Source organism: Pecten maximus, chromosome 6 (genome assembly GCF_902652985.1).
Source record: "Pecten maximus chromosome 6, xPecMax1.1, whole genome shotgun sequence".
NCBI classification, from domain to species: Eukaryota; Metazoa; Mollusca; class Bivalvia; order Pectinida; family Pectinidae; genus Pecten; species Pecten maximus.
The window spans coordinates 19,444,524-19,460,457 of NC_047020.1; the positions used below are offsets into that span (position 1 = coordinate 19,444,524).

General features: G+C 35.3%; 1 protein-coding gene across 1 annotated transcript in view; it reads right to left on the reverse strand.

The window, feature by feature from the left end:
* LOC117329164 overlaps positions 1-15,725 on the reverse strand; it is a 43,717-nt gene extending 27,992 nt beyond the window's left edge. Inside the window, exons 1-2 of the mRNA XM_033886920.1 lie at positions 15,495-15,725; positions 7,262-7,586 (exon numbers count right to left, since the gene is read on the reverse strand). Coding sequence (XP_033742811.1) covers positions 7,262-7,586; positions 15,495-15,540 — 371 coding nt within the window. The 5' untranslated portion in view covers positions 15,541-15,725. The remainder of the gene's footprint in view (positions 1-7,261; positions 7,587-15,494) is intronic.
* Between the last annotated feature and the right edge of the window lie 209 nt (positions 15,726-15,934).

A 15,934-nucleotide genomic window follows, 5' to 3' on the forward strand; every position in this document is an offset into this window, starting at 1 on the left:
ACTGGTCGGAGCATTCAACGGATTCTATACGTTAAATAGTAGTTGACAGTGTTAATCCTGCAACAGGATCGGCCAGTTTTTTTTCATTTCCATTCAGAAACAAAAAATCCAATACAAAAATCCAATTTACTTCGAGTGTTGTTTTAGAAGGCTGGGTTAAGAGGGTTATATTGAGAAACCACGATCACAACCAGCTTGGCAATGTAGGAGCGATCGATGTTTGCTCTGATTCATCCACCGATACACATCTTTCTACGGCATTGGTCTATCAGTCTATCGTCTGCACATTTGTGGTAGTGTACATGGCTATGTGCTTGCTCCTTTATGTCAATCCTAGATTGGCATGATCCCGAACATTACTGTAATCTAAATATGATATATAGGATTTGACATATTTCTGTTTAAACCCTGATGAGGTGAATCGTGGTTTTGATCTTTACAGCAACCGGTTCACTTCATGTATATTGTTTATTGGAATTAAAAGGAAGCTTTGTTGATAAAACATTACTGTTATTAAAGATAATGTGATATTCATAAATCATAATTCATCTGGATAATAATACGGTTCAGAATATACTGGTATTCTTTAGAAATCCAATACTCAAATTTTCCATATGTTTTGAGTAACGGGAATATAACACCTTTTCATCTAAACTGTTACACTTCTTTTGGACTTATTTTGAGCTTTCTCCATTGTCGCAATCCAATCTAAATTTGTTAATACCTTGTGTTAATACCTTGTGTGAATACCTTGTGTTAATACCTTGTGTTAATACCTTTTGTTAATACATTGTGTTAATACCTTTTGTTAATACCGTGTGTGGATACCTTGTGTGAATACCTTGTGTTAATACCTTGTGTGAATACCTTGTGTTAATACCTGGTGTGAATACCTTGTGTTAATACCTTTTGTTAATACCTTGTGTTAATACCTTGTGTTAATACCTTGTGTGAATACCTTGTGTTAATACCTTTTGTTAATACCTTTTGTTAATACCTTGTGTTAATACCTTGTGTTAATACATTGTGTTAGTACCTTGTGTTAATACCTTGTGTTAATACCTTGTGTGAATTTCGTGCAATCCTGGATTGATATGGTCATCATTGTTTGTTAAGATAACGAAAGTATTGTCAATTTCGAAAGGTAATATCTATTTTTACTTCATTTTGAAACGAACTCCATAAACGAACAGTCGATATGTCAGCGTTACACCATTTATATCCATTATGTAGGCCGGCATGTAGTACTGATAGATTGATAGCCTTTCTCATCCTTGTGCACTAACGATTTTATTTCATATGCTTTACACGTGTTAGAAACAAACTATATTGAAATATAAATCTTAATTGAAATTGAAATATTGGGTTAAACGAAAACAAATAAATTGTATTTGGAATGTATCAATACATATAAACATAAGAAAAAGGAAACATCTTTAAAATCGAAGAAATGTAAGTTTGTAAATAGGTATTGAAAACCGTTAAATACAATACCCAGTCCATCGCCAAGAGCTCTGCACTTTGTGATCAAGATCCGACATGCTTTATCTAGTTATCTTGCGGCTCTACTCGACGCTGGGGATGTGTGTTTCCTTTCAAATTTACTGAAGATTGAAGAAGTGGTTTATGGAGATTCATATTGAAATACGTGATGTTTTTTTGTTATCCTTAGGCACAAAGAAACCATCCTAACATGTACGCATTTTAATGAAATACACTGTTTTTTTTTATATATATATTTAATTCTAATAATCAAATCTACTATTTATATTATTTATTTCTTATTTATTTACTGATTTATTTATCTATTAACCTTTTAATTGTTTTGTTTTCTGGTTATATATAAGTATAGATACACTACGACATTCCAAAAATCTCTAAATCAGTAACAGTGCTGAATTACTTGTTTGTGATTACACTAGCAGCACGCTTTCGAAAAGGTATGAAAAGTCAACATAAAGGAACACATGTATTGACGTCGATGTCATACAATCTCGCTATGAATGATATTGAAGCATATAAGGAATTCGGATAAAGGTCACATATACCCTGGGATGTGAAATAGATACCATTAAAATACAATAGATAGAACTAATAATTGGAGGGAACATTTAACAATGTATCTGTAAAAGTCTATACAGAAATAAGAGCATCAACACTTTAGTGTATTTCAAATGTTATTGATATTGTGTATTGTAAGTAATTGATAAATTCAGTACAACATAACAGTATTGGTCTATACTACTTAGTAAACGTTAGTGGTTATCTGTCAAAGGTAAAGTAAAATGTCGTAAAGTCGGTTGGGGCTTACATACATATACAGTAACAAAGAAGTCCACTATCCGCAACCCTTCATCATGTGGTCAAGTGCGACATTTGACTTTATCTTTGACCGATGGCCACGAATTTTCTCAGTAGTAGAACTTCATGATGTGATGTCATGCTGTGGATACGGATTTTATTTATCCGGGGGATCGTGAGGTATATTGTACATAGGTTTTGTACGGATGGATGCACGGGCAAATGAAAATGATTACTGTATGTCCTCACTTTGAGGTACAGCAAGAAATCACCGGCAATAGTTTGTCACACCGAGTTAGCGATTTAATGAGCGTCGTGTATTTTAAAAATAACTATGCAACATTTAACACTTCCGGATTTAAATTGACCCTACGCACACTAATGAAAGAGCTCTATCCTCTAGTTCAAATCAAGTAATTTGGCTTCATGTTTATTGATTTTGTTTTACTTTAAACAACTTCAAAGAGCAGCAGTACTCGTAGCTCTTAATTTCTAATTTATCTTAGGGAAGCAATGATCTGCTTGAATGTTATATCCAAGGGCCCTAACTTAGAAATGGAGTTTAACATTCTTATTCTCTGAACAAACACGTAAACAGTGTATATAACGTGCCATGCATTTTACTGAGATACGCAATTTTAACATCAGCGCCCTGATTAGCTTTCCGCGGTTTGATAGCTGAACGAGAGTTCAGGGGATTGAGAGTCTCTTTATCTGGAGTTGAAGACAGCTTCGTTACCGTATATTTACGTCTTAAGACTTGACTTAACAGACTTCATTTAAATTTCAACATGTGACCTTTGATCGTACTTTAAACATGACATGAACTGGGTTTTTAAAATTCCATAAAAGATTGCATTTTGATGCATCTTCATGTATTACGTTTTTGCATCTGAAATATAAAAAAAATTGTCTATCTGATAAAACTTATAGTTTCACTGTTCATTACTGCAATGAACATATCAGGTTTAGCCGGAACTACTTTCCTGTTGGGTGCAGTGATACCAGACGGACTATATTTGATCATCATTAACTATCTATATCCATCTACACTCTTTACAGAAATAGTGGGTAAGATATTGTGTTTTATGAATTGATAAACACGAATTGGAGTTTATAAGTGTCGTTTATTATTTTTTCTTAATATCGAAATGTGGCACTATATTTTGCGCCATCCCTAAGACAGGGAAAGATTCTATTAATCAATTTATATCACAGGGGTTATAAGGTCATCGTGATGGATATATATATCAATTTATATCACAGGGTTTTATAAGATCATCGTGATGTACATACCTATCAATTTATATCACAAGGTTTTATAAGGTCATCGTGATGTACAAACCTATCGATTTATATCACAGAGGTTATAAGGTCACCGTGATGTACATACCTATCGATTTATATCACAGAGGTTATAAGGTCACCGTGATGTACATACCTATCGATTTATATCACAGAGGTTATAAGGTCACCGTGATGTACATACCTATCGATTTATATCACAGGGGTTATAAGGTCATCGTGATGTATATATATATATCAATTTATATCACAGGGTTTTATAAGATCATCGTGATGTACATACCTATCAATTTATATCACAAGGTTTTATAAGGTCATCGTGATGTACAAACCTATCGATTTATATCACAGAGGTTATAAGGTCACCGTGATGTACATACCTATCGATTTATATCACAGGGGTTATAAGATAATCGTGATGTATATACCTATCGATTTATATCACAGGGGTTATAAGGTCATCGTGATGTATATATATATCAATTTATATCACAAGGTTTTATAAGGTCACCGTGATGGACATACCTATCGATTTATATCACAGGGGTTAAAAGGTCATCATGACTCCCTTGAGTGAGGTAACGGGATCTCAAACTCCGATTAACAATCATTATCGAAATAAAACATGCACTGGTCGACAGAGGATTGAGTTTTACTGAATTTTGAAATACGTTATCTGCTAGATGTCAAAGACTTCTGAGAGTTTATGTATATCTGAGTTAACAGATGAACACGGAGTAGCAAATGACCACACTGGATGTAACAACACGCGGCCTTGTCAACATTAATTTATCATGTATGGATTGCAAACGGAAATTGCGTTTTGCTAATAACTCTGCTACATCAATTAAGAAACTTTACACGACGATTAAAGACATTACATTCAGTTTTGGATCCGCCTTTAACTTGATATAAGGACACTTAATATCACTTCTCGTTAGAGTCTAGAGTATAACTTTCGGGCATTGACATCAATGAAACCAGAAATTACTAACTGTTTTACCGGTTTTTGTGTACTAGAAGGTTGTGATGATTGATTGTAATCCGAAAAAGGGTTTATATTTCCTTGTTTCGGAAAGAAGTCATTGATACGTAGACAGAAGTACATATAGGTAACGTACACAGAAGTAGATATAGGTAACGTACACAGAAGTAGATATAGGTAACGTACACAGAAGTAGATATAGGTAACGTACACAGAAGTAGATATAGGTAGCGTACACAGAAGTAGATAACAGTAACGTACACAGAAGTAGATATAAGTAACGTACACAGAAGTAGATATAAGTAACGTACACAGAAGTAGATAAAGGTAACGTACACAGAAGTAGACATAGGTAACGTACACAGAAGTAGATAAAGGTAACGTACATAGAAGTAGATAAAGGTAACGTACACAGAAGTAGATAAAGGTAACGTACACAGAAGTAGATAATGGTAACGTACACAGAAATAGATATAAGTAACGTACACAGAAGTAGATATAAGTAACGTACATAGAAGTAGATAAAGGTAACGTACACAGAAGTAGATAAAGGTAACGTACACAGAAGTAGATAACAGTAACGTACACAGAAGTAGATATAAGTAACGTACACAGAAGTAGATAAAGGTAACGTACACAGAAGTAGACATAGGTAACGTACACAGAAGTAGATATAGTTCACGTACATAGAAGTAGATAAAGGTAATGTACACAGAAGTAGATAAAGGTAACGTACACATAAGTAGATAAAAGGTAACGTACACAGAAGTAGATAAAGGTAACGTACAGAGAAGTAGATATAGGTAACGTACACAGAAGTAGATAAAGGTAACGTACACAGAAGTAGATAAAGGTAACGTACAGAGAAGTAGATATAGGTAACGTACACAGACGTAGATATAGGTAACGTACACAGAAGTAGATAAAAGGTAACGTACACAGAAGTAGATAAAGGTAACGTACAGAGAAGTAGATATAGGTAACGTACACAGAAGTAGATAAAGGTAACGTACACAGAAGTAGATATAGGTAACGTACACAGAAGTAGATAATGGTAACGTACACAGAAGTAGATATAGGAAACGTACACAGAAGTAGATATAGGTAACGTACACAGAAGTAGATAATGGTAACGTACACATAAGTAGACATACAATGTAGGTAACGTACACAGAAGTAGAAAAAGGTAACGTACACAGAAGTAGATAAAGGTAACGTACACAGAAGTAGATATAAGTAACGTACACAGAATTAGATATAGGAAACGTACACAGAAGTAGATATAAGTAACGTACACAGAAGTAGACATAGGTAACGTACACAGACGTAGATAAAGATATCGTACACAGAAGTAGATATAGGTAACGTACATAGAAGTAGATAAAGATAACGTACACAGAAGTAGATAAAGGTAACGTACACAGAAGTAGATAAAGGTAACGTACACAGAAGTAGATAATGGTAACGTACACAGAAGTAGATATAGGTAACAAGCACAGAAGTAGATATAGGTAGCGTACACAGAAGTAGATAAAGATAACGTACACAGAAGTAGATATAAGTAACGTATACAGAAGTAGATATAGGTAACGTACACAGAAGAAGATATAGGTAAGGTAGACATACCGTATAGCGGGAAATTGTAGCGATCATAAAAAATGGCGATTTGGTCATGAAAAATTAAAGTTTAAAATTTAGCGATTTCCCTTAAATCTAGTGTTTTAATTTGACTTTGAGCATATGTATTACCTACTGGTATATAAAGATGATGTTATGTCCATTCATCCTATCCAGGTTGATTAAATGTGTTGTGTGTTATAGTAACGTACACAAAAGTAGACATAGTCATTTACAAAATGTAGGTATCGTAGACAGAAGACATATAGCATGCCGTCATGAGACATATTGTGTACTTATGTACTGATGTATATGTGATATATTGTGTACTCATAAAAAACGTAACGTACACAGAAATTCCAAGTTTCGTTTATTTAAACGGAACTCGGAACCAACTTCTGGCTCCCACATTGTATATGAACTGCATACTAAAGAAGTAAAACTACAATAGATGATTTAGATATATAACAACTTATGATTGCGGACAAGATCTTACCATCACTACAACCACCACCACCACCACCATCAACACTACCACTATAACAAACACCATCACCTTCGACGCCACTACCGCCACCACCACTAATACTACCGCCACCACCACTAATACTACCGCCACCACCACTAATACTACCGCCGCCATCACCATTACGTCCACCACTACCACTACAACCGTCTCTAGCATTACTAGCGCTAAAGCTACCACAACCACCACCGCCACCGCCACTACCGCGTCCACCATCACATTTAAGACTATCTGTAGCATAGATTAGACGTATATCAATTTTCAAAGTTGACAGTTTTTTGAGAAAGTGCATACACCATTTGTCGTCTTTTTTCATTAGGTATCCTAAATACGATTTACCGAATTAACAAACCGAAGTACCTTTGATGGGTTTTATGGCACCGAGCTAATACAACGGGGCAATGGGATTCAGCTTTATTGTTGAATTCCATGAGTAAGGATATATCCCATAGTACGTGTAGTAACTATGTTTATGAGAATTCATTTTGTTTTATTTATTTAAGAATTGTTTGTGTAAATATACATACCTTCCCGGAGTATATTGGACGATTCTGTATTTATTGTAACCTTCTTGTATCAAACAAGTCCGATTGTATAGTAAAGTTCGAGTAACACACTTTCCAAAGGAAGGCGCTTCTTGAGAAACGCGGCGAGTTTTTTTCTCGCATGGGATATAGTCTGTTTCACGTTGGTACCACATATTTGATCCATCTACATAGATTTCTTCACGTTCTTTCCATCTCGGTTTGTCTCGAACATTAATCCACCAAGTTCTTGTTTTCCATGGCTGCAATTCGCCCTTGATCACTCCGCTCTGTAAATAGTCCGGGTAGATGCATTCACCAGCAATACCTGAAAAAGCATAGAACCAGTATGTCCATGAATTATATTTATATAAGTGTATACACCGTACACAAAGAAAGTGGGAACGAATACAAATTGAAAGTCGAAGTGTATTCCCCTCAAATAAACTTCAGACAAACAAAGGTGAAACAGAAATGTCCGCCTTTGCGGCAGCACATAGCAACTTAAATCTCGGAAGTTTTGTGTGACGTAATTATAATTATCCATCACCAAGATATTTGGTTAATTGACCATCACCTGTCATTTATACACGTGTAGACAACCCGGTAAACGACTTCTAGGTACAATCTTTTATTTTCTCTGATATCGTCCATCATATGACCTGATTGTCCCTCCATAGTTTTTGTCTCGTTTTACTCCTATCGTGAGATAGAATCTCAAATCGTCCTATTATCGTGTTTTCAAAAAGCGCATCTCATTTGAATCGTGTGATCGCGTGTACAACGTTAATAAAAACATAAAGACTCAAACGGTGAATATGCTTGTCATCACAGGATATCAAGGTGCAAGATCAATTATCACAGATTACAAAAAACATCAAATTCAAATTCGTATTTTTTGCAGATTTCTTGCTAAAATAGCCATAATGGCGTCATGCAAAGATAGGAACCTCTCAGGGACTATTCTGTAACCACAGATTCTAAGCGAGATGAAAATTAGATTACATTAACGATATATAGAAAATTGGATCTCGCGCTTAAGCAGGAGCGTCTATAATACAATTTGTACACTTCAGCACGACGCACAAGAAAATTTGACTTCTAACATAGTTAGAGCTTAACTAACCCATATTAAGTTAGTCATAGAAATGGCCATTTAGATGTTGCTTTCCTTAGCATCGGGTTTCCGCTTGCCTGTCCGGTATTGTAGTTAACTGTTAATAAATGGACAATCACTCCCCGCTATACCAATACATACTCTAATAGGAATTGTCTCGCTGGAAACAGTTCCCTGCCATTGTGCTGTCCGGAAGGCACCAGACTCTGCCCGTGCTCCGCTGCCTTTGGCGTTTTTGTTCGTATTTTGGGCTATTGGGTCTGTTGATCAGAAATGGCTCTGATGAATGCGTTATATTCGGTGTGTTGAGAATAAAGACTTTCTTTGTATGGAAAACACCAGATGTTTGTCGGATTGGTTTCTATTTGCAATATTTTTTGCCGGCTATCAGTAATATCTTGGTGCAGGTTTTGTTCAAATAATGGCGATATCATAAAGATAGAAATATGTCAGTGTAATTTATTTCCTAACGGGTTAGACGGACTGTTATCGGAGTATTTTACAGCATGTAGTCGTATACTGTACTATGGTGGATATATAGCTGTGAACGTATTTTCGTCTGGGAGTTTATTTTACCAGTGGAGAAATCTTACACATGGAACAAAATATTTACTCACTTCTAAAATAAAGCTCCTCTTTCCCCACAAGTACAGTAACGCTATGTTCACACTCTCTTACAAACTCAAACCTCAGTATCAGACTTATTACTCGTTTCTCCAAATATATATTGAAACCCCTCAATACTCTGACTAGTTTCAATGTGTCTTCTGAAATAGCCCGTATTCGTCATTCCAGCCACAAATTCAACATATTTCTTCCAAAAACTTCAACCAGCTTCACTATCTCCTTCTTCTCTATCAAACTACAGTTCCTAAAATACAGAACACACTTTGCACCGTTTGTCATCAAATATAAACCCACTTCATACATGTATATATATTTTTAAGTACCACTCCCAAATTATCTACATAAAAAATGCCATTCGCTCACTAATTAAAGAAAAACACTTCAAAGAATTACACCCCGTTTTTGCATTTCCTCTTACAAAGGACTCACTTTATTACCAAGAATGTAACATAACCATAATGAAAATGTATTCATTATTTTGAATTGATTACAATTATAGTATTTCCTAAGCTTCTTAAGTAATTTTCTAGTTCGCTTACACCATTTAAACTATATAGTAACTATATAGCCATGAGCCGAGCATGCACTACCCTTTGGAATCACGAAACGTGCATTGTGGCCTGCGTCATTGTCCTTTGACAATTATAAGGTGTCATTTGACAGGTTTACTAATGGATGCTCGCTAGCCACACGTGTTACTGCTAAACAAGCATTTGTGTCCCCAGTATTAGTTGGCATGTCCAAGATGGTAAAAAGATTATGTGTCGACATTATGTGTGCAGTCTGCACATTATACGAATGATAGTATACGGAAACATGTCTGATATTTTCTATGTTCATTACAACTGTTATCATAGTGACGAGGTTAAGATTTTAACAAGATACTCATCAAATCAAAATACCCTTATTAGTGATCATATGCAATACAGCCTTCAGTCCTCCTAAAATGTTATACTGGAAGAAAACGAATCGAAAATGTGTGTTATTGGTTTTCAAAAATGAATGTAAATGGACTAGTGCTTTATTAAAGTAAAATGATCAGTTGAGTTTTAACGGCTGTATTTGGGAAAAAAGAATGGAGTAAATTAAATTCAATATGCACTTAAGAGTAATCATGCCATTGCCATTCACAGGTTAGGAACGGCGGATCTGATTATTAAAAAAACACTATTACATATGTCCGTTCTATTTTAAAGGCCTAATTAAGTTTCAATTAGACATTTTAACTCGTTAAATCATCAAAATAAAGCCAACGTCATGGTACAAATCATACTACATATGATATTGATCTGTTGACGGTGACGTGAAAGTCTACATGGTTGTCACTGGTTAAGTCGATCAATTATCATTAAATGTTATCGCTGGCGCAAATTTATCTCTTTTTTTAAAAAAAATCAGCATGCCATTGCTAAGTAAAGTGTTGTATATTCAGGTTGGCTCCAAAATACATTAATTTAATATTTCTGATGTTTGAGTCTGTATTAGTCCTTTAATTGACAGATTTCACGAGATATATATCACATTGGTTTTGGTATGCGCCATTACTCGGCGGGCGGCATGCATTGCTGATTTATCTATATAATGGGCTCGATGCTGTAGGAAAGGACCAGTCAGTATTTTCGTTTGATTTTCTGTAGAATAACATTTTCATGAATTGGTATTTGAAGCTGCACAGCTTATAACACTAAGTCAAAAGGAGAACAAACTGTTGTTAGATTATCACATGTGACATCTATTTACATCGGGTTTTTTAATTTCAGTGTGTTCCCGAAGGTCAATTTAAACGTGTTCCCGAAGGTCAATTTAAATGTGTTCCCGAAGGTCAATTTAAATGTGTTCCCGAAGGTCAATTTAAATGTGTTCCCGAAGGTCAATTTAGATGTGTTCCTGAAGGTCAATTCAAATGTGTTCCCGAAGGTCAATTTAAATGTGTTCCCGAAGGTCAATTTAAATGTGTTCCCGAAGGTCAATTTAAATGTGTTCACGATGGTCAATTTAAATGTGTTCCTGAAGGTTGATTTTATTGTGTTATAGAAAGCCGATTTCAGTGTGTTTCCGAAGATTAATATGAGCCTGTTACCGAAAGGTCAATTTCAGTGTGTTTCAGAAGATCAATATTTTAGTATGTTTCCGAAGGACAATTTCGGTGTGTTACCAAGGGGACTTTTAGTGTGTTTCCGAAGGTAAATTTAAGTGTGCTCCTGAAGGCCAATTATAGTGTGTTCCTGAAGGCAAATTCCAGTTTGTTACCAAATTCATTGTATTTCAAAAGAAATGCAATCGATGATAAAATCTTATAATCATAAATATGTATGTCTTAAAGTGTTGCTGGAAACTCTTTGCGGATTCCATTATGAACAGATTGAAGATGAGACTTTCCATAAAATATGAAATAATTTCCGACACAAATTAGGACAAGCCCCTGAAATTTGGAATAAAGGTTTGATTATCCTGAAAGCATGTTTTACTAGACAATACATAAACACGATACAAATATATATGAACAAATACATTCTAATGCATGTACCAGAACTTGAGCATCAACTTTCAGGGAAAACCGCAATAATCTTTAATTAACTTCAACAAAGACGCATAGATAGAACGGCCAACATGAAACATTTTATTATGATATGCTTACGCATGTGTTGTTTGTATTTACCTGAACACTAGATAAGTTTAGAGTTTGTTTATTCGACCTTAATATAATATAGGATCATTAGACTCATATCCTGTGTGATATGTTGTTCTTTAGGGAACAAAAGTTGCGCCGTAAGTGTTTACAGCTTTACAGTAAAATGTGCTTTGAAAATAATGACACCCCTCAGTACCATATATATTGTACTCATTTATCAAAGAAGCCACTGACACTCGCGCACTTGTCATCGTAAACGCGCTTTTGATATATGTGTTATCCATAACAGTTTGAAAAGACAATATACAACTAGAGTCAGCACTTAGTTTCTGTAAGTAAGTTGTTACCAAAGTAAGTTGGTGACTGAACTTGTGAGCAGTTAGGGACGCATTGCATATACTTGGCTAGATAGGTCTACTTTCGTGTATGGCATGCCCATACCTAGATAAGAATATTGAGCGGAGTCCTTTTTTCACTAACATAAACGGAAGTGTCTTTTCTATATAGCACGATTCATAGTTGACTATTTTACATTTAAAGTAAAAGAAAGCATAAAAAACGAATCTAAGAGTTAAGAGCGACCGTGTAAAACATTCGCAAAGTCACGACAACGTAACACTCGACCCGGGTCTAAACATAGTAAGCTACTTTTTGTATGTAAACTTTATTCATTTTACAACAATTGCGACACAAACTATATCAAATATATCACGCTCGTTTGCCCGCATGGAAGCGCGCTAGGGGTCTTACTGTTGGAGGAAACTGGAGTACCCTTGGAAAACCCACGTGGTCGGACAGGTGACCCCATACCGTTTTACGTTCGATCAGGGAATCGAACCCCGGCCGCCCAGGTTAAAGACTATTGTGTTACCACTGTGCCACCCGTCCACCCTACTTTTGAAGATAACTGTGCGGATAACAACATATACGAAACGTATAGACGTTAATGGTTGTCATTAGTGTAACACCCATTGATGGGCAATGACAGAGTGGAAGGGTGGGTTGGAGATATCTGACAGTTTACACTTTACAACTTCAACTTCTGATCATCAGAATACCGTGGAAATATGTATTTAATGATGTTAATCGATTCGGTGAAGTTTCTTTTCTATATGCTGTTTCCAGAAGCCACAGTTACTGTGAATTTAGATAAATACTAGCGTAAAGTTAGTAGTGAAGACGATATATGGAACCATTTGCTTTCCTTGTTGAGACAAATGATCAAACTAACTTTAGAATTCTCGATTATGAGGAAATCGAATATAAATCCTGATCTACTAGCCTCCAGGGAGGTTAGGTAATTCAACTCGAGGGCTATCTTTGTGGAGCCAATAATGTTCAAGGAATCTTTAGAAAGGGGATGTAGTGTCATGTATTTAACCCAATGTCCAGTAGATGGCGCTCATATTCGTCTTTGTTTAACTCAAGCATGAATTTAGAATCTATTGGTACCATCGACTCAGGACGTTTTACCAAACTCGGTATTATATATCGATCATATCACTGATAACAAGCAGCAAGGCATGGGGAAATGAGACGGCCGATAAATCCCATGGGTACTGGTCTGTGTACAAATCACTACATCAATGCCGATAAACTTAAATATAGGAATCTAATAGAGGAGTCCCGAAAGGGAACTGATGACGGAGGAGATTACGAAGACAGACACTATGGTTTATCTTGGAATGTTTAGCGATTCTATAAATGAGGATGTGTAGGCAATAAGCAGTTTCTGATGTCTTAAATTCCTCCTGTGAGAGTTGAGTGTTCATAGTAAACTTCATTTGAGGAGAAACTTAGTAAAATAAAAGACCACAAGAAAATAAACATACAGTACACCCTGACGTATTTGCGTATATATATTATATGTATGAATGCAATATCCCACGAGCCCATTATGTCCGAAGATACGTTATTTTTTTCTAAATCTTCTGAATGTTTTATTACAACTGGGAACTCTTTTGTAATGAAGGCAATAATAATTCCTCATTGCTCGATCACTCATGATGGCGTGTGTGGTCAACCCTATGGCTACTGGTCACGTATGGGAGACATACACAGACATGGCAATTAGATTATTGTCTAAGACATAGTGATATCGTAGTAACGGAGCCTTGATAGTAAACCACATTGACATCTTATCTTGTGTTTCCTAAATGTTTATCAACCGATGAATGATCACACTGCAGCAACAATCCGACCGATTGTTTTATAACATTGTTACCGGAACAGCTACTTTTCCGCCATGTTTGTCGTTACGATAATGTTTTGAATCAGTGATGCAGCTTTGTTTGATCATTACAGATAGACGATGAAATCAGAATGGTTAGTGTTGCCAGCAGGCTGGACTACCTAACACTCTCCGTCTAAGTTTGCTAAAGAATCATGTCCTCCCTGGCTGTTTTATATTGCTTTCTTTTCTGAAAGCCAATATCCCTCATACCAATATTATCTTTTTATGTTTTGAGTATATGGATTGGAGAAAAAAACTCGTCATCACGTTGGCATACCTGTTTTTTTAAAGCAAACATAGAATCTGGATGCTGGAAATATTGATTATTATTGAATTAGTAAGTAAACAGTAAGAATATATATATCAGTGTCGAGATAATGAACAGGTACCATCTGGTCATTGCCTCTGTGTATGTGGGCCAAGATATCGATTTTTTATCTAATATTTTCAATTTAGCATTTTCTAGTATATGCTTCCTGTTTGCTTATCTTTTTTATCTATTCTAAGTTTACAGTGGATGAAAAGATCACAAACAAAGCACCGCGCGATAAATATTATGTTATTTTACATCTGAAGAGATTATCCCGATAAAGCTCATCCATATTTCTAAAAAAATCCAGACTTAATGGTTGCAAGCCTCCCCAATTGGAGAGTTTATCTGTGTATTCTTCTCAAGGACCCAATGGTGAGACAAAATTAATCATACGTTGATTGCAGCATTTGGGAAATGTACCTTGTCTATCATCTCTAACGTCCACGCCCTGATCCCTAACCACCTCAAGTTAGCCAAATATCACAATAAAGGGCGAGCGCGCACTACTACTATGATCGGGCAATGATTTGATAGCGTAAACTCGTCAAATTAAACCATAACCTAATGGTCTATTGGGTGCTTCGTAGAATTCCCACATCTAGTTTTTACCTCGACATTAACACACAGTTATAATGTTGATGATTCGAATACCCATGTACTTGGTATGCACATATAGGTAGACTAGTCTACACTGACGCTAAAGCCATGATATGAATGTTGGTTATATCTTTTAAAGTACAAATAAGCCAAGAAAATAATACCATTTATTTTTAAAATACCTGGTTTCAAAACGATACGACAGTATTGCATGAAATATAACGTATTTTTTTAAAAAAATCGTTTTTAGTGTAAATAATAAATACGACTGTTTTATTATTATTTGAAATAAAATAGTACTGTTAATGTTCAGGGATTTTTTACAAGATATATATATATATAATATCATAAACCAACAAGTCTACCTTGAAACTCGGTTAACTCGAAGACTCGGATTATAACTCGAAGTTTGTTCACGGTCTCGATGACTTCGAGTTATCGAGGTTTGACGGTAGTATCATTCAATTTGAAAATAACATCATTATACATGCGTTTGCAAATAACCTAAAACGTAATCTGAGTTACACGTGAGATACGTACGTATTTGCAAGGTAAAAATTACGCATGCGTATATATCAAATGCTTAAGTTGTACTTCATGCATGATTGATAATGGTGTAGCTATAAAATAGCGCATTGTATTAATCTGTTCATCTGATATATTTCAAACTAAATGCATACCAGACATTAACAGATGGGAAAGTAAAACTTTACTCACCTTTAACTAAGAAGATCAGGAAAAGGCCGATAATACCCGTGTTCATCTTGGTTAATTTAGTCCTTGTTAAGCTTTATCGTAGATTAGGTGGCAACTCCTTCAAAACGAGCAAACTCTTGTAGTGAATTACATTTCCTGAAAAAGTCATTTCAAGTGATTAATCCTCAGATTATCAGATAACTCCAGGCGTTTCCTGACAATTCTCTCCTTAAACAATCACACGGCGTTTCAAATTAGTTGCAATATCACTTTGAAAAATAAATTTCCAAAAACGTAATCTCGACTTTGCGTAATTGTCAGTTTTAAATATTAAGAAAGCTCAAAGTATCGATTTTTGTTTCTAGGTCGTCATCAACTGAAGGTTAATGGTGGTATGAAACGTTCTCTACTACCAGATGTAAAGTAAACAGTTTCCTTAATCAAACAACATTTTATAATCT